The sequence below is a fragment of the Somniosus microcephalus genome, chromosome 16 (assembly GCF_052327205.1).
Source record: "Somniosus microcephalus isolate GS21.2 chromosome 16, FLI_Smic_1.0, whole genome shotgun sequence".
NCBI lineage: Eukaryota > Metazoa > Chordata > Chondrichthyes > Squaliformes > Somniosidae > Somniosus > Somniosus microcephalus.
The window spans coordinates 18557586-18576536 of record NC_141002.1 but is presented as its reverse complement, the minus strand read 5'-3'; the positions used below and the strand labels follow the sequence as shown (position 1 = coordinate 18576536).

The 18951-nt window shown below is 48.3% G+C and overlaps 1 protein-coding gene across 1 annotated transcript in view; it reads right to left on the bottom strand.

Annotated features, from left to right (window-relative positions):
• The window catches only part of LOC147105997 (uncharacterized), a 297066-nt gene that overhangs the window by 81670 nt on the left and 196445 nt on the right, over positions 1-18951 (bottom strand). The window contains exons 25-28 of the mRNA XM_086009782.1: positions 13299-13484; positions 9815-10033; positions 3227-3346; positions 944-1138 (exon numbers count right to left, since the gene is read on the bottom strand). Of these exons, the coding sequence (XP_085865908.1) occupies positions 944-1138; positions 3227-3346; positions 9815-10033; positions 13299-13484 (720 nt within the window). The remainder of the gene's footprint in view (positions 1-943; positions 1139-3226; positions 3347-9814; positions 10034-13298; positions 13485-18951) is intronic.

Below are 18951 nucleotides of genomic sequence, written 5' to 3'. Positions count from 1 at the left end.
TGCCGAGGTGTGATAAATGGCAGTTGGAAAGGTTACCTGTAAACATCTGACATGATTCTCTGACTATATAAGCTGTGTCTTTATGCATTTCTCCACTTCACCTGAAGAAGGAGCAGCGCTCCGAAAGCTTGTGATTTCAAATAAAGCTGTTGGACTATAACCTGGTGTCGTGTGACTTCTTACAATTTCAGTGTGGGTCTCTTTGTTAAATTTACCTCAGTTTCATTGAGGTGGTTGTCAAGCATGTCAGAGGGGAGGATCTGCCTCAGCCTACTGGAACGTTAAGTGACTGTAGCCAGCTAATTGATCCTATAGGCAGAGGTCTCTAGCGATAAAGAAACCAGTCGCAGGTTCCCAAGGACACCTGTGCAACCCTCAGTGAATGTCACTAAAGTAGATGTTCAATCCCCAGGCCCCCCCTACTTTCCCCCTCTTTGCTCCTGCTAAGTTCAAGTCCCAAGCCCCAGCCGCAGAAATCCCACTGAGCCCAAGCCCTGTACTTCTTCCCAACTGAGCCCCCACCCCTGCTTCCAATCAACCAACACCTTTGCATGAAGGCAGCAATCTGGGACAATGATCAGCTCGGCAGTGCTGGTTCTCATCGGTCAAACACCCCCACCACCCCCCAACACTCACTGTCTGGGCTTACACGCGAGGATCATGGGCCAAGTACCAAGTAGCGGCAGAACTGACTCCGACCCCAGTAAAAGCCGATGCCTTTAGGATAGGAAAAAGGGAGAAAAGGGGGAAAAAAATACTTCCAAAACTAGGAAAACTTACAGTTGGAAAATGGAATGGTGCATCTGGTCATAAAACCGCATTACTGAGTGATTATAGCAAGTTCCGCAGGCCAGGTTAATGCTGCATCTTTGTTGAAAGCAGGCCACAATGAGCTGAGCCATCTCCAAGGACAGAGAAATCTGAGTGGATCTGAAATACCTACCGGTTAAAACTAAACTGGTGGCATTTCCAGGCCGGTAATTCTGCAGCTGGCGGATCCCATTGTTGCGGTTCGTGCAGTTAGTGTTAATTCGGTAGTTGAGTATCTCAACTCCTGGCACTGGCACGGTCACCCATTTCAATGTGACCTTGGGTCCTGTGACATCAGCAGTTACAGTTTGTACCATGTTCCTAAGGTCTGGGGAAGAAGGGGGAGGGAGGAATAAATAAGGCTGGTAGATGGCTTGCCGATATTCAGACATTACTGATCTATAAGTAAGATTCTACAAGATGCATACATTGGCTCAGTGGTAACACTCTCCTCTGAGTTAGAAGGTTGCGGGTTCAAGCCCCACTCCAGAGACTTGAGCACGTAATCTAGGCCGACATCTGAAACAGCACGAGATAAATGACCAGATAACCTGGTTTAGATGGTGTTGGTTGAGGGACACCAGGAAAACTCCTCTGCTGTTCCTCAAATAGTGTTGTGGGGTCTTTTACGTCGATCTGAGAGGTAGACGGGGGCTTAGTTTAACATCTCATCGGGAAAGAGGGCACCTCTGACAGTGGAGCAATCCTTCAGCACTGGACATGATGGAGAGTCGAGAGTTAATAATTAAACTAAACCATAGTAACCATAACTGGTTATTTGGACCAGCAGGATGTCTGGGAACATGAGGAAAGATAGAACCATTGAAATACGGTCCCGTTCTGCTACAGATGTTTGCTTATCAACTGCAAAGCAAGGGAGTGCGTGGCTAGAACATCGACCACGAGCGATTAATGTGCAACTATAGCACTTGCTAATTAACTGTAGTATGTCAAGAGTGCAGGGTGCTATTGGAATAAACAAGGCGTCCTTGATAAAATCCGGAGGCAGCTAATCATGAAGTCGGGAGGTAACTAATCATAAGGGAGTTAGAAGGAGTTAGCAGTCCGAAGATCTATAAAATATAACGCATGTTTCTTTTGTAGTAAACAACTAGGGTATATAAGAGAGAGGTGTTGCAGGGCTAAGTTAGATAGCTGGAGAGAGAGGAATCCGATTATAATGGCCCTGAATTTGCGTTCGGAAGCTTCCCACGGGGAAATGCCTCTGATCCGCAAATAAAATGCCCGCGTACCTGGTGGTCCGGGAGGTACGGAGACTCGCAGTCCTGAGCCTCTCCGGGTACCCGCGGGTAGAGGCCCACCTATCTCAGGAGCACAGGCGGTTCGCAAGCGCCCCTGGGATCACATGGGCCGGCCAAACCAATAAAAGTATGAATGGGGATTCCCTATGTGGCAAAACCCCATAGTATGAATGGGAATACCCCCAAAAATACACCTCGATATCAAATTTAAAAAAAGATAATGAATTAAAATGCAATTTAAATATTTAAAACAAAATTTAATTTTTTGAAAAATAAATTTAAATGTTTTAAAGGGGCAAAAATAAACTTATTTTACAGGTTTTTTAGGGGTAAACATTTTCGCTGGGGTGCTAATTTTAGCGCCCCAAAAAAGTTCATGCCCCCGCAGTCAATTTTCCCAGGTAGCACCCTGAGAGGGAGGAGGGGTGCTACTAGAAGCGCCTGCGTCCCTCTTGGGCGCTGCAAGCCAATACCGCGGCGCTACGTGTCGCAGCACCACGTGCCGCGGTACTGCAGGCCTTCCTCCCCTTATTAAAGGGGAGGGGCCTGGCGCAGTGCGTCCTGGCGCCCAGCTGGGCCACCAGGGATCGAATTTAGCCCCCTTAATGTTTAAATGACCAGGCGTAAGAATTTCACGGACATTCACTGGGCAGAAGTTGGGCAAATCGCGCAATTCTCCACTCACGGATGTTCTTTTCCCGGGGATGCGTTGGATCTGTCAAGAAAATTTTTGACAGATCGCAGGTTCTGGGTTTTCGCGCATGCGCTTCCCATGCCTAAACCCGGAACTTGCGTGGCCCTTATGGGCACGTGGACACCTCGCACGCGCCCGTAGGGGCCGCAAATGACAGCCCAATAAAGTCTGTTCCGTATACTCAAGGGCCTCGTGCTTACTCGAAGGGTGTTGCCAGACCGATAGAGGTAAGGAGGTTGACTAATATTAAGTGCTGAATTCCTGGAGTGGGCTTGAACCCCTGACTTTCTGACACAGATCTCAGAGTGCTACCAACTGAATCAAGCTGACACTCAAGGATCCAGGTTTAGCAGTGCAAACTCCAGGATCCAGCTGCAGGTCTATCAGAATCCAAACAGAATCTGTGCCAGTATAAAAATGGCTTCTGCGGAGATAAACATATAGAGTGGGGCAGCCTTACCGTAACACCTGGTGCCTGACCCCCTCCAGCCTGGCTTGCAGGTACATGCCGGGTACCCGGAGCCGTCTGTGCTACACACTGCGTTTACATCACAATTCAGCCTCTGGCAGAGGCCCAGCACTGCAAAATCAAGGACACACAGGAATATCAGCGTGTTAACATAGTAAGGGGGCAGCTGGGGGAATGGTCCTGCCCTGGGTCAGGGCAAGATTTCCCCTGCTCCCTCCCATTACAAACACATATTTATTAAAACAAGGCTCTATGCCATCTAAATATGCAATGGGGGCAATTTTGACTTTGGGCAATGGTCTACAGCGGGCGATTATCGTCTCAGCCGCCGGTTTTATGTCATTGACTGCAATGAAAATGGGGGGAGATGTACAACGAGTGGCTGAATGGATATCGCCCGTTTTACACCATTGCCCAAAGTCAAAATGACCCCAATGGTTTCACAAGGTTATGCAGCTGTATGCAAATTTCAGCTGTTCCGGCCTAAGCTGGATTTAGGACCACCTTTAACCTAACAAATGGTTCCAATCTCCTCTGTGTGCCCCTTTCCCCCACTCCCACATGTCACTGGGAGTCGGTCTCCATAGCGATGCTGGGCTCTGCTGTGTGCCCGATTTGTTAAATAGAGCGCTAACACAGCACGAACACAGAAGACTGGCTGCGCACTGCTTCCATTTTAAAGTGACAGGAGTCCTTAGCCCGAGAACAGATTTGTGGATCCACATTTATATGGATGTGCAACGCTATTGTTTCCAGACAAGCCGAGCTGCACAGACAGAAAGGTCACATCACTCAGACTTCAGGCAGGTTGTGTTGTTTAGACCAAGGAGTGAAGCGGAGAGAGGGAGAACTGCCCGAATGCTCTCGCTATAGTACTCTGTTAATGTAAAACCACTTGGACCCTGCATTTATATTACAGAACTGATTGTCCGAGGGTGCTAGTGTCGTGCAATCTGCCCCATTTACCTTGTAGCAGATCAGGCCAAAAACACTACACAACACACACTCAGCCTATTTTGCAGTTGCGGTTTATGACTTCATTTTCTGGCTGCTGTACTATTCCCCAATGACTGGGGAATGCCCATTACAAGTCAGTAGGGTTCAGAACACCGATCCCTGGTGCACCCCACTCAGTCCTTAAGTTTAAATTCTAGCCAATAGCATGGAAGTTGGAAGTCTGAGGTATACCATAGCGTTGGGTTTTCTGCTGTCCATTTGGGATGTCACCTCCTCAAAAAAGTCAAGCAGATTGGTCCGGTGGGAGGTTCATCTTCTGAATCAAATGTTGGGGGCTTTGTACTACATTATAATCATGCCTGGAAATCTTCAGATTTACTTCTGATTCCATTATTTTACCCCGTGCTGATGTGAGACTAATGGGGCTGCAGTTATCTGCTCTGCTTGGTCATTCTTTTAGAAAATGGACACCACATTGGTCACATCTTAAATAGCCTCCATCCCCAGTGTCCAGTTACTCCCTCCCACTGACCGCTAATTGGTGGAGTTTGTTCAACAACACTTCAATAGAGGACTAGCGGAACACCTTAAAAGGCATAATACTGGGCATGTTAATTAGTTAATAAATAAAGAATTATTGTACTTTAGGAGGGCACATTGCTTATTTGCTCCCTCGTGAATCCTTGGAGGAAGTAACCATATAGTATGTGAACTATTTTAAGATTATCCTCAGTTTGGCCAATTTGCATCTTTTAGGGATTCACCTCTTCTCTGACTGGCCTCTAACTATTATTGTACTGAATATTTATTTCTATTTCTATATTTTATGTCTGCAGCCATGATTTTCTTCCAGGCCCTCTTTACCACTCTGACCACCTTTTAATGTGTTTCTGCATTGTCCTGTATTCATGTCAGTGTTCCCCTTTCCTTTTCTCCCTGCATGATTTGTAGAGGTCATATTTTTCATCCTTATTCACTTCTGATTAATCTGTTTCTCCATTTAGGGTTACACATATTTAGCCTATGCATTTTGGGGATGTGCTACTCCTACTCGCTCAGCATTCTGGGTACGTGCTGCTCCTACTCGCTCAGCATTCTGGGTACGTGCTGCTCCTGCTCGCTCAGCATTCTGGGTACGTGCTGCTCCTACTCGCTCAGCATTCTGGGTACGTGCTGCTCCTGCTCGCTCAGCATTCTGGGTACGTGCTGCTCCTGCTCGCTCAGCATTCTGGGTACGTGCTTCTCCTGCTCGCTCAGCATTCTGGGTACGTGCTTCTCCTGCTCGCTCAGCATTCTGGGTACGTGCTTCTCCTCCTCGCTCAGCATTCTGGGTACGTGCTTCTCCTGCTCGCTCAGCATTCTGGGTACGTGCTTCTCCTGCTCGCTCAGCATTCTGGGTATGTGCTTCTCCTGCTCGCTCAGCATTCTGGGTACGTGCTTCTCCTGCTCGCTCAGCATTCTGGGTACGTGCTGCTCCTACTCGCTCAGCATTCTGGGTACGTGCTGCTCCTGCTCGCTCAGCATTCTGGGTATGTGCTTCTCCTGCTCGCTCAGCATTCTGGGTATGTGCTTCTCCTGCTCGCTCAGCATTCTGGGTACGTGCTTCTCCTGCTCACTCAGCATTCTGGGTACGTGCTACTCCTACTCGCTCAGCATTCTGGGTACGTGCTGCTCCTACTCGCTCAGCATTCTGGGTACGTGCTGCTCCTGCTCGCTCAGCATTCTGGGTACGTGCTGCTCCTGCTCGCTCAGCATTCTGGGTACGTGCTTCTCCTGCTCGCTCAGCATTCTGGGTACGTGCTTCTCCTGCTCGCTCAGCATTCTGGGTACGTGCTTCTCCTCCTCGCTCAGCATTCTGGGTACGTGCTTCTCCTGCTTGCTCAGCATTCTGGGTACGTGCTTCTCCTGCTCGCTCAGCATTCTGGGTATGTGCTTCTCCTGCTCGCTCAGCATTCTGGGTACGTGCTTCTCCTGCTCGCTCAGCATTCTGGGTACGTGCTGCTCCTACTCGCTCAGCATTCTGGGTACGTGCTGCTCCTGCTCGCTCAGCATTCTGGGTATGTGCTTCTCCTGCTCGCTCAGCATTCTGGGTATGTGCTTCTCCTGCTCGCTCAGCATTCTGGGTACGTGCTTCTCCTGCTCGCTCAGCATTCTGGGTACGTGCTTCTCCTGCTCGCTCAGCATTCTGGGTACGTGCTTCTCCTGCTCGCTCAGCTTTCTGCCTTTTAAGGTGTTCCACCAGGCTTCTATCGACGTGTTGTTGAACAAATCCCCACCAGTCAACGAGCTTACATCATTGCCTTGAATTTTGCCTTTTTAAAATTACATACCTGTCTCCTGGTGCTCGGTATTTCTGAACATCAGAACATATTGAACATGTTTATGCTGAGGTCACTATCTCCCAAGGAATGACATGACTTCCATTTTCAGTAGGTTGTCTGGGTCGCTTACCATTACCAGATCAAGGTCAGCTGACACGCTGGGTCATAAAGCAGCTGTGAATTATGTTTACCGACTCAGACTCTGAACCCATTTATATCGGTTTGATTAAAGTCTCCAGTTAAAATAATCTTCCTGTTTTCATGTCCCTTCATCTCTTCAGAGAGCAAACAGTCTTCCTCCTTACTCTGACCTGGCAGGCTGTAGCATACCCAGAGTGTTAATTTTACCCATTGCATATTAAGAATGCCCAGCCAGAATAGGCCATTGTATACCTTTCTACCTCCCCTGGGACCAACTTCATTTATACCCCAGGCGTACAAGGCAACCCCCCCCTTTCCTGTCTGTTCTATCTTTCCTGAACACGCCATATCCCTCAGATGGAAACCCTCATTTAATTTGTGTACATAATGAAGAACAGTTGATACCTTTGAGGATTAATGTTTACTGCATCGCAGCAGCTGAATGAGTTCTGTATGTGAAACCTTGCTATTTAAAAGCCTTCCCTCTGTTTGTTTTAAAAGTTTGCCTGAATGCATGTTGTACAAAAACGCAGAGCCATGAACTATCGCTTATTGGGACGATGGGGTAGATTCGCCTCCCCTGTGCCGTCAGTGGGGAGACTCACTGGCTGGGGCTCAGGGCTACAGTGTTGTTGTTCTCTCTCCAACCTGTGACTCCTTCAATTGCACCTCCTCACTGGGAGCAGGGGATAAGTGAGCTTATTCTTCTATCCTTTCACAGACTCATACGGAACAGTTGATTAAGTGCCTCAGTCCTGCTGATTGAAGTTTTTCTGCTTGTTTAAATTTTAATTTGCCTTTTTACCAGTTGTGCTGCAGCTGGCTTTCTGCTGAGACAGAAGTGTTTGGAATTCTTTTCGTATATATTTTTTTCTAGCCAAGGTAGACCTCAGACGGAAAAAGGAATGGTTTTGTTTTTGCACAGGAAGCTGTCTGCTTGCAGACACTCGACCTCTTTATCTGGTTTTGGCCACATTTGGTTTCTGTGAGTCACCTCTGGACCATAATGAAGAAGTGACTCTTCAAAGAATTTGCATCTTAAATAGGCACAAGGTTATGGTGCTGGGCTCTGTGTCCAGGGCAGAGCCTCCTCGCTAGCAACAAACATGGGTGGGCAATTGGGGCTGTAGTGTTGTAGTCCTATTTCTGACCCACATTGAGGCCTAGCAAGGCCTCAGGAAACCAACTCCTCAACATCAATACAATAAGCACTGGCCTTCATAGGCAAATAGAGGAAAGAGTCAAAGGTGAGCCTGATAGGGATTATGGTTAATAATTAGCAATTGTCAAGTACATTTTTTTTTTTAAAAAAGGTCTCCTGATTGAGCTACAAAACAATACCACCATTAATAATAGAAGCAGAAAATGCTGGCAATACTCAGCAGGTCAGGCAGCATCTGTGGAGAGAGAAACAGAGTCATCGACCTGAAACGTTAACTCTCTGCTTCTCTCTCCACAGATGCTGCCTGACCTGCTGAGTATTTCCAGCATTTTCTGTTTCGATTCCAGATTTGCAGCATCCGCAGTATTTTGCTCTTGTACCACCATTAATAGTTTGGGGATGGTGGGTGCGGAGAAAGAGAGACAGCGAAAATATTTTGCAATAGCCTTGCTCTGTCAGTGAATAACTTGAATGGGTTCTTACATTCATTTATTTAATTCCCCAACTTCACCACTGGATCCGGGACACGCAGACTATATTTTTCCCAATCAGATTAACCCAATTTGAATTTACAGAAGGCGTTTGATAAAGTGCCGCATAATAGATTTTAGTTAGCAAAACTGAAGCCCTTGGGATTAAAGGGGCAGTGGCAGTGTGGATACGAAATTGGCCAAAAGACAGAAAGCAGAGAGTAGCGGTGAACGGTTGTTTTTCAGACTGGAGGGAGCTATACAGTGATGTTTCCCAGGGGTCGGTGTTGGGATCGCTGCTCTTTTTGATATATATTAATGACCCAGACTTGGGTACACTGGGCATAATTTCCAAAGTTTGCAGATAAAGCTTCAAAACTTGGTAAACAATGGGGAGAATAGTAGCAAACTCCAGGAGGACAGAGACAGACTGGTGAAATGGGCAGACACATGGCAAATACAATTTAATGCAGAGAAGTGTGAAGTGATGCATTTTGGAAGGAAAATTGAGGAGAGGCAATATAAATTAAATGGTACAACTTTAAAGGGGGTGCAGGAACAGAGAGATTCGGGGGTTCACATGCACAAACCTTCGAAGGTGGCAGGACGAGTTGTTAAGGCTGTTAAAAAAGCATACGTGCTCCTTGGCTTTATAAACAGAGAAATAGAGTACAAAAAAAGGAAGTTATGGTAAACCTTTATAAATCACTGGTTAGGCCCCAGCTGGAGTATTGTGTCCAATTCTGGGCACCACCCTTTAGGAAGGATGTCAAGGCCTTGGAGAGGGTGCAGGGGAGATTTACCAGAATGGTACTAGGGATGAGGGACTTCAGTTACATGGAGAATCTGGGATTGTTCTCCATAGAGCAGAGAAGGTTAGGGGAGATTTAATAGAGGTGTTCAAAATCATGAGGGGCTTTGATAAAGTAGATAGGAAGAAACTGTTTCCATTGGCAGAAGGGTCGGTAACCAGAGGATACAGATTGAAGATAATTGACAAAGAATCCAGAGGGGAGGTGAGGACAAATTTATTTACGCAGCGAGTTGTTATGATCTGGAATGCGCTGCCTGAAAGGGCGGTGGAAGCAGATTCAATAGTAACTTTCAAAAGGGAATTGGATAAATACTTGATAAAGAGAAATTTGCAGGCCTATAGAGAAAAAGCAGGGGAGTGGGACTAATTGAATAGCTCTTTCAAAGAGCCGGCACAGGCACGATGGGCCGAATGGCCTCCTTCTGTGCTGTATAATTCTATGATAATATGTACATGCTTTTCATTTACTGTAAAGCCGTGAATAAAATACCAACTTCCCACCGAATTAGGGGTGTATTATTACATGCATATGCAAATGACAATTATGTGCAATATTCTTTATATGGCATGTGAAATCTGAATGCAGTCTAATAAGTTTGAAATTATTTTATAATGCTGGGCCCATGTGAAGCCCTGATTCTCAGCTCATCTTTGCTAAGGATGGGGTGGCGGGGGGGGGGGGGGGGAAAGAGGGAAGAATGAAGCAAAACTCACCCATTTCATAATAAATTTTGAATCTGGTGTTTGGCACGTTTGGGCCAGAATGGAAGTGGACCCATGTGTCAGTGCAACTGAAGAGGTGAAAGCTGGTGATGTTTAAGTCTTTCTCGGTCAGTGTGAACTGCTCCTGTCGATCAGGATCCGTTCCACAGCCAAAGGAGATGTAATCTTCCTGGGACTCCACAGACAGCGACTCCACGCTGAATCGGATTCCTGTGTGTAAAGTAAAAAATGAGCCCTAGTTAGTGGAAGCACCATTTCTGTAAAGTGTCCATAATGTTCACTTATTGCTTCAAAGAGGGATGCAAATCCTGTGTGTTAAGATGTTTTCTCAGGTTCAGAGTACAAGGTACACTGCAGGTTTATGGTAGTTAAAGAAAAAACTTGCACTTATTTAACACTACAATACAAAACAAAGAGCACCATACTATCCCTGTACAAGACCTTGGTAAGGCTCATCCAGAATAGTGTACAATCCTGGTCCCTCACATTGTTGGAGACGTACTTGGCTCAGTGATAGCACTCTTGCCTCTGAGTCAGTAGGTTGTGGATTTAATTACCACTCCAGAGACTTAAGCACAAAATCTAGACTGACAGTCCAGTGCAGTACTGAGGGAGTGCTGCACTGTTGGAGGTGCTGTCTTTCATATGAGACATTAAACCGAGGCCCCATGTGCTCTCTCAGGTGGACGTAAAAGACCTCATGGCACTATTTCGAAGAAGAGCAAGGGAATTCTCCGTGGTGTTCTAGCCAATATTTATCCCTCAACCAACATCAATAAAAAACAGATTATCTGGTCATTATCTCATTGCTGTTTGTGGAACCTTGCTGTGCGCATATTGTCTGCCTCATTTCCTACATTACAACAGCGACTGCACTTCAAAAGTATGCTGCTGAAAGGTCACCGGCCTGCAACACTAACTCTGCTTCTCAACGCACAGATGCTGCCTGACCGGCTGAGTATTGCCAGCAAATTTTTTTTATTTCAGAACGGTTGTTTTTCGGATTGGAGGAAGGTACTGTGGTAAACCACTGTAGTTCACTGTTGTTGTTGTTGTTGTTGTCGTTCACTCTTGTTTCACTGTTATGCCTGACTATGCCTCAGCTGACTCCGCCCCTGGGCTACCGAGTATAAGAGCGGCCGCATGGCAGCTCCTGGCATTCGGTCGTCCACTAGAGGCATAGTCCTGATCTGTCTGAAGTGCAATTCAGTAGTTAATAAAAGCCTGTTGTTCTGAACTCTGCCTAGCCTTTTATTAGAATTGATAGCGCATCAGGTACATAGTGGTGTTCCCCAGGGGTCGGTACTAGGACCACTGCTTTTCTTGATATATATTAATGACTTGGACTTGGGTGTACAGGGCGCAATTTCAAAATCTGCAGATGACACAAAACTTGGAAGTTTAGTGAACAGTGAGGAGGAGAGTGAAAGACTTCAAGAGGACATAGACAGGCGGGTGGAATGAGCAGACACGTGACAGATGAAATTTAACGCAGAAAAGTGCAAAGTGATACATTTTGGTAGAAAGGAAGAGGAGAGGCAATATAAACCAAAGGGTACAATCCTGAAGGGGGTGCATGAACAGAGAGACCTGGGGGTATGTGTGCACAAATCATTGAAGGTGGCAGGGCAGGTTGAGAAAGCGGTTAAAAAAGCATACGAGATCCTGGGCTTCATAAATAGGGCTACGAAGAAAGGGCGGGGGAGCTGGACTAGCTGAAGTGCTCTTGCAGAGAGCCGGCACGGGCTCGACAGGCCGAATGGCCTCCTTCTGTGCTGTAACCATTCTATGATTCTATGAATTCCAGTGTCTGCAATATTTACTTCCACTTCAAAAAGGACTTCTTGCTTTTTTCCAGTTCTGACGACAGGTCATCAACCTGAAACGTTAACTCTGTTTCTCTCTTCACAGATGCTGCCTGACCTGCTGAGTATCTCCAGCATTTTCTGTTTTTAATTCAGATTTCCAGTATTTTCTTTTTGTGTCAAAAAGGACTTCATTGGCTGTGAAGCGCTTTGGGACATCCTGAGGTATTAAAAGGCGCTACAGAAATGCAAGTCCTTCTTTCTTTCTGGAAAAGGTTCAGAGGAGGGCCACTAGGTTAATACCTGGTTTAAAAATCATGAACCATCATAAGAGGCTCGGGAAGTTGCATCTCTTGACTCTATAATTCAGGGAGACTTGATTAAGGAAGTTGAATTGATGATGGGACCTGACTATGTACATGTGAGCAGATTATTTGAATTAGATAAATTAGGCAGAGCGAGTGGATGTGCGTACAAGCTGCATAAGTACAGAACAAGGCTAGATGTCAGGAGGTTTTTCTTTTCCCAGAGGGTTTATTCACCTTTGGAAAATGTTGCTGGCTCATGCAGTGGATGAAGATTCACTGCAGAAGTTCCTGGAAGAGGCGTACAAAAGGTAGGTGATTTACCTCATGGTCACGGTTATCAATTGTAAATCGTTGATGCTCACCTTCAGGGGTTGGAGAGGAATTTCCCCGAATTCTTTTCCCTCCAATCCTAGGGATTTATTTTAAGCTGTGATTTTCCTCTTCCAGGAGATTACACAGCTGCTGGTGGGTGGGAGCTTTGAGAGTCGCGTTGCTTAGCTGCAACACGGCTGAATGGGATAGACTGGGTGGACCAGCTGGTCTCCCTCCGTCTGTCCTTCTGTACGTTCCTATATATGTAATGCCCTATACGTCCTCAGGACGTCCCAAAGCCCTTCACAGAAAATGAATTTTGAAGTGCAGCCACTGTTGTAATATAGGCAAATGTGGCAGTAATTTGTGCACAGCAAGCTCCCACAAACATCAATGAGATTAATGGCCAGAAAATCTGCTTTTGGCAGTGGTGTTCTTGGGCAGTATTCATAGCTCATAATGAGGGCAACAAGAATCAACTACTTAGTGTGGGACTGGAGTCACATGTAGGCCAGAACAGGAAGGGGTGGCAGGTTCCCTTCCCTGAAGGAGATTAAACCGAGGTCCTGTCTGCCCTCTCAGGTGCATGTAAAAGATCCCATGGCACTATTTTGAAGAAGTTCTCCCTGGGGGCCTGGCCAACATTTATCCCTCAACCAACATCACTAAAACAGATTATCTGGTAATTTATCTCATTGCTGTTTGTGGGATCTTGCTGTGTGTAAATTGGCTGCCATGTTTCCTACATTACAACAGTGACTACATTTCAAAAGTATTTAATTGGCTGTAAATGCGTTGGGGCGTCCTGAGGTCATGAAAGGTGCTGTATAAATGCAAGTTCTGCAAGTCTTTCTTTATTCAGGGTTGCTAAGGCGGTGGGGGCAGGAGGTCATGTGATTAAACCTCCCGGAATACGGTCCAAGTAGAGGTGGCAGCCCTAGGCTGGATTAGGGAACCAACCCACATTTCTCCTCCCAAGCTTCTGGTCACTGGATGGTGCGACTGTTAAATTCCGGTTCTTTCACCTTTGGGAATGGAGCTTGGTGTTACCTGTGTACCGTTGAGTGGAGTTAGACAACTGGGACAGGTTGAAGAACCAGTACATGTCTGCACTGTTCTGGTAGTGACTCGGGAAGTTATTGGACACGATAAAGCCAGATACACATGGGCAGGGACTCCTGGAAAAAGCCGGCTGATTCGCTGTTCCTGGTATAATTTCTGGCGGGCAAAAGCAACCTAAAAACACAGAAAGAAAGCATGATTTGGCTGGACAGCTTTGGCTTTTTGTAATATTCCTATTTGTTCTCTCTCTTATATCCTAATGCTGTGCTTTACAGTTCATCAATGCAATGATTCCCAAGAGCCATATTACAAGCATGTGCAAGATAAAGGCAAATAGACTGCAGACCATCTGATCTGTCCAAAAAACTAACACCCCTCCATCGCCCAGTCCCTCGAATGGGTTGTGTGGGTGTTACGTGAATCCCTCTCGTCATTTTGCCCAGTAAGTTTTATGGCTGCTCTTTGTGACTTTAGAACTTGCTCCGTCTTTTCTTCTTGAGCGCCTGTTTCAAGTCAATTGTTGGGCCCTTGTTGGGAATCTGCTCCGAAGGGAAGTTGTGTTTGACTATGTAGGGCAAGGTTCAAATAATATTGAAATGTAATCCCTCCTTTTGTAAGCTTGCTGTGCCTGCCTCTTCAATCAGATACCGAGCTCTTACTTGATGATCCTCAATGCTCCACCCAGGATGTTACCAACAGCATTCCAGCCAGGAAATGGCACCCTCTACTGGGCATGTATGGAGTGAGTCGCACAAAACTGTTTATACAAGCGTCTCTTGAAGGGAAACTTGATGGAGTTTCAAATGCACAGAGCCTGTTGGGACCACATCAAAGCAAACGTGCACTAAGCCAGAAAGAAGTAGAGAAGGAAACAAATATTCCCATTGCCAGTGGTGCAGCATAGTCTCACACTGCTTATGCCACTGTCTGATCATAGAAATCATAGAAGTTTACGGCACAGAAGGAGGCCATTTGGCCCATCGTGTCTGTGCTGGCAAAAAAGAGCTAGCCAGCCTAATCCCACTTTTCAGCTCTTGGTCTGTGGCCCTGTAGGTTACAGCACTTCAAGTGCATATCCAAGCACTTTTTAAATGCAAGGGTTGAGGGTTTCTGCCTCTACCACCCTCTCAGGTGAGTTCCAGACCCCCCACCACCCTCTGGGTGAAAAAATTTCTCCCGAACTTCCCTCTAATTCTGATTTGCTTCAAATTGGTCAGTGTGTGCAAAATCTCCAAGAGTGGCTTCCATTTTTCTGTTGAATGTTGTACCTGGGCACGATAATATCTGCGCCAGATTTTGTAGGGGAGAGGACAAAAAAAAAAATCACAGAAAAGGTACAATCTTTTTGTTTTCATTCTTGGGATGTGGGCACCACTTGTCAAAGCCAACATTTATTGCCCATCCCTAGTTGCCCTGAGAAGATGGTGGTGAGCCTTTTTCTTGAACCGCTGGTAGCAGTTTTGATACAACTGAGTGGTTTGCCATGCCAGTTAAAATACAACAATGTTGGTGTGGGACTGGAGTCACATATAGGCCAGACTGGGTAAAGAAGGCAGGATCCCTTCTCTACAAGAGATGAGTGAACCAGTTGGGTTTTTACAACAATCCGACAGCTTCAAGGTCACTTTTACTGATACTGTGGCGGAGCCACTGACTGACTCTGGGCAACTGTATATAATTCCCTTTAACGATGTTCTAACACCAGCCTAAGCCGGTACCATTGTGTGAGACATTACTGTGTTTTGTATATAGTGTTTGTATGTACGGGGCGTGGCCCCTTTAAGAGCGCGGGAAAACGCGATGACGTCACGTCGCAAACCACGTGACTGCCCAGGCAGTCCTCGTGGAATCTCCATCCTGTTAAGACCTGTTTTCGTGGTTCTCCTGTATCGATCTCAACAAACTGTTTGAACTCGTTTAGTCTTACATTAAAGACCTGTTTGTTTGATCTCCTGAGTCGACCTCAGTTATTAGCGACAATTCCTACATCGGTGACCCCGTTTTTTGTGAACGGTTTTCGCAAAAAGAACACAACATGGAGGCCAACGCCGTTTCGCTGAAGCTACCGCAGTTCTGGGAACAGCAAGCGACCTTGTGCTTCATTCAGGTCGAGGCCCAATTCGCCCTGAGGGACATCGTTGCGGATCAGACCAAATATCTCTATGTGGTCTCCGCACTCGACGGCTCTACCGCCTCGCGGATCATCAGCCTCCTTGAGAACCCTCCAACGGAGCGCAAGTATGAAACCCTCAAGGTGCGGTTGCTGCAAGTTTTCGGGCTCACTAAATCGGAGCGCGCCCGTCGATTGCTCGCTATGCCCGGGCTCGGGGACTCCAAGCCTTCGGAGTTGATGAGCCAAATGCTCACACTCCTGGGCTCTGAACCGGAATGCTTCCTTTTCCGTGAACTATTCCTCAGCCAGCTGCCTGAGCAGGTGCAAGCTGCCCTGGCCAGATCCGAGGTGGAAGACTGCGTGGCACTCGCGGCAGAGGCGGACAAAATTTTTGCGGTAACGCAGCAGTACTGCACTGCCACGAGGCACCCATCCCCCACAGACGCGCCCCAGCTCGTCAGCCTGCTGGGCTGTGTTTCTACTACGCGCAGTTCGGCGTGAAGGCGAGATGTTGCCGCCCTCCCTGCAGCTTTACCCAAAAAGAAAAACAACCACGACTACTGAGGAACGGATCTAACGGGCACCCCGCTGCCGCCATGGTGATCGGCAACGCGGGCAAGTTGCTTTTCATCACCGATATGCTCTCAGGTCGTCGTTTTCTGTGCGACACTGGAGCGCAGTGCAGCATTTTACCCGCGTCCGCCCTCGATGTGCAGGCAGGGAATCACGGCCTCGCCCTTGAAGCGGCCAATGGCAGAGCAATTTGGACCTTCGGCAGACGGTGAGTGGAGGTGTGCTTCGGGGGGCAATGTTTTCACTGGGAGTTTGTTACGGCCAAGGTTTCTCAACCCATTCTCGGCGCGGATTTCCTGTGCACCAACAGCTTCCTGGTCGACGTGAAGAACCGGCAGTTGATCAACGCGGCAACTTTCCAATTCTATCCCTTGTTACCGCAGTAACACTACATCGCGCACCGTCGCCTGTGATTTCCCGACTCCTGACGAGTTCGCTCGTCTGCTCGCCGAATTTCCCGACCTGACAAGACCCATGTTCTTCTCCACAGTCACGAAACATGGTGTGGAACACCACATCACCACCAACGGCCCCCGGTCCACGCGAGAGCCCGGCGCCTGGAACCTGGCAAGCTGGCGGTCGCAAAGGCGGAGTTTGCGACCATGGAACGGTTAGGGATTATTCGCCGGTCGAATAGTCCCTGGTCTTCATCCCTCCATATCGTCCCGAAGCCTGGCGGCGGATGGCGACCATGCGGCGACTATCGACGCCACCACTCCTGATTGGTACCCGATCCCCCACATCCAGGATTTCTCTGCCAATTTAGCAGGGAGCACCGTCTTCTCGAAAGTTGACCTCGTACGGGGCTACCACCAGGTCCCAGTGCACCCACAAGACGTCCAGAAGACTGCAGTCATCACCCCATTCGGCCTCTTCGAGTTTTTGCGAATGCCGTTTGGGTTAAAGAATGCTGCCCAGGCTTTCCAATGCCTGATGGACTCCATGCTGCGGGACCTCAAGTTCCTCTTCGTCTACCTGGACGATATTCTAATCGCCAGTCCTACTAAAGAGGAACCTATCTGTCACCTACGCACCCTTTTTCGACGCCTCAGCCAACACGGCCTGATTATCAACCCGGCCAAGTGTCAGTTTGGCCTGCACCAAATTGATTTCCTGGGGCATCGCATCACCGCAGAGGGACCAGTTCCTTTACAAGCGAAGGTAGAGGTGGTGATATCCTTTCCACGCCCGCAAAACATTAAGGACCTGCAGGAATTCCTAGGCATGGTAAACTTTTACCACCGTTTCATGTCTAAGGCAGCACTACTCATGCAGCCCCTGTACGAGGCCCTCAAGGGCAAGACTGGCAAGAACCCGGTAGACTGGACGGATGACATGGCCCGAGCGTTCGCTGACACCAAAAGTGCCTTAGCCAACGCAACCATGCTGGCGCACCCGCTGCCAGGAGCCACCATCGCCCTCACCACCGACGCATCAGACTACGCAATCGGCGCCGTGCAAGAGCAGTGGGTGAACGGGACGTGGCAGCCGTTGGCATTCTTCAGCCGTCAACTACGGCGGATCGAGAGAGCACATAGCACGTTCGACAGGGAGTTGCTCGCCCTTTTTCTGGCCATCCGCCATTTTTGCTTCCTCCTGGAAGGACGTCCTTTCACCGCCTTTGTGGACCATAAGCCACTAACTTATGCCATGGCCAAGACCGCCGAACCATGGTCATCTCGACAGCAACGTCAACTGACCTACATATTCGAATTCACCACGGATATACAGCACGTGGCCGGTAAGGACAACCTGGTGGCAGACTGCCTCTCCCGCGCAACCGTCAATACGGTTCATTTGGGCATCGATTATGCCCTCATGGCAGCGGACCAAGCCTCAGATCCATAAGTCCAAGCCTGCAGAATGACCGTCACTGGCCTCCGGTTGGCTGACGTCAAGTTCCATTCGGCAGGTACCACGCTGTTGTGTGACGTCTCCGTACGGGACCCTCGCCCGGTCGTGCCAGTCGTCTGGCGCTACAAAGTGTTCGATGCCATACGCAGGTTGTCACACCCAGGAATGAAGGCCTCGCAGAAGCTGATGTCAGGGAAATTCGTATGACATGGCATGCACAAGGATGTCCGTGACTGGGCCAACACCTGTGTGGTCTGTCAAAAGGCCAAAGTACAGCGCCACGTCAAAGCTCCGTTGTCCACCTTCACAGTTCCGGAGCGACGTTTTGACCATGTCAATGTGGACCTGGTAGGACCACTCCACCCTCCCATGGTTTTTCACACATCCTGACCATGGTTGACCGCACCACCAGATGGCCAGAGGCGGTTCCCCTGTCATCCACTACTTCGGCTGACGTGGCCAGGGCGTTCATTTCCACCTGGGTCGCCCGTTTTGGAGTGCCCGCAGATATTTCTTCCGACAGAGGACCGCAGTTTTCCTCCGAACTCTGGAATGCAGTGGCCCAAGGACTCGGTGTCAAATTGCACTGCACCACAGCCTACCACCCACAGGCGAATGGCCTCTGTGAACGCTTCCACCGATCACTGAACGCCGCCCTGAGGGCCAGCCTCCAGGATGCTGGATGGGCAGACAAGCTACCGTGGGTCCTGTTGGGCCTTCGCACGGCCCCCAAGGAAGACCTTCATTCTTCATCAGCGGAGCTGGTGTACGGTCAGCCGCTGAGAGTCCCGGGGGATTTCCTGCCAGCATCGACGAAGGCGTGGTCCGCGTCTGACCAGCTTACTAGTCACCAGGAGGTGGCCAGATGCTTCGCACCGGTGCCCACTTCGCATCATGGGCTGCAGAGTTCGCACGTTCCCCCGGAGCTTCACAAGGCTGAGTACGTCTTTATTCGCCACGATGCTCATAGGGATCCACTCAAGGCCCCATATACTGGTCCCTTCCATGTGTTGGAGGCAGGGGACAAAACCTTCACGGTAGATGTCGGTGGTAAACCGGACCACATTTCGGTCGACCGCTTAAAGCCAGCACATCTGGACC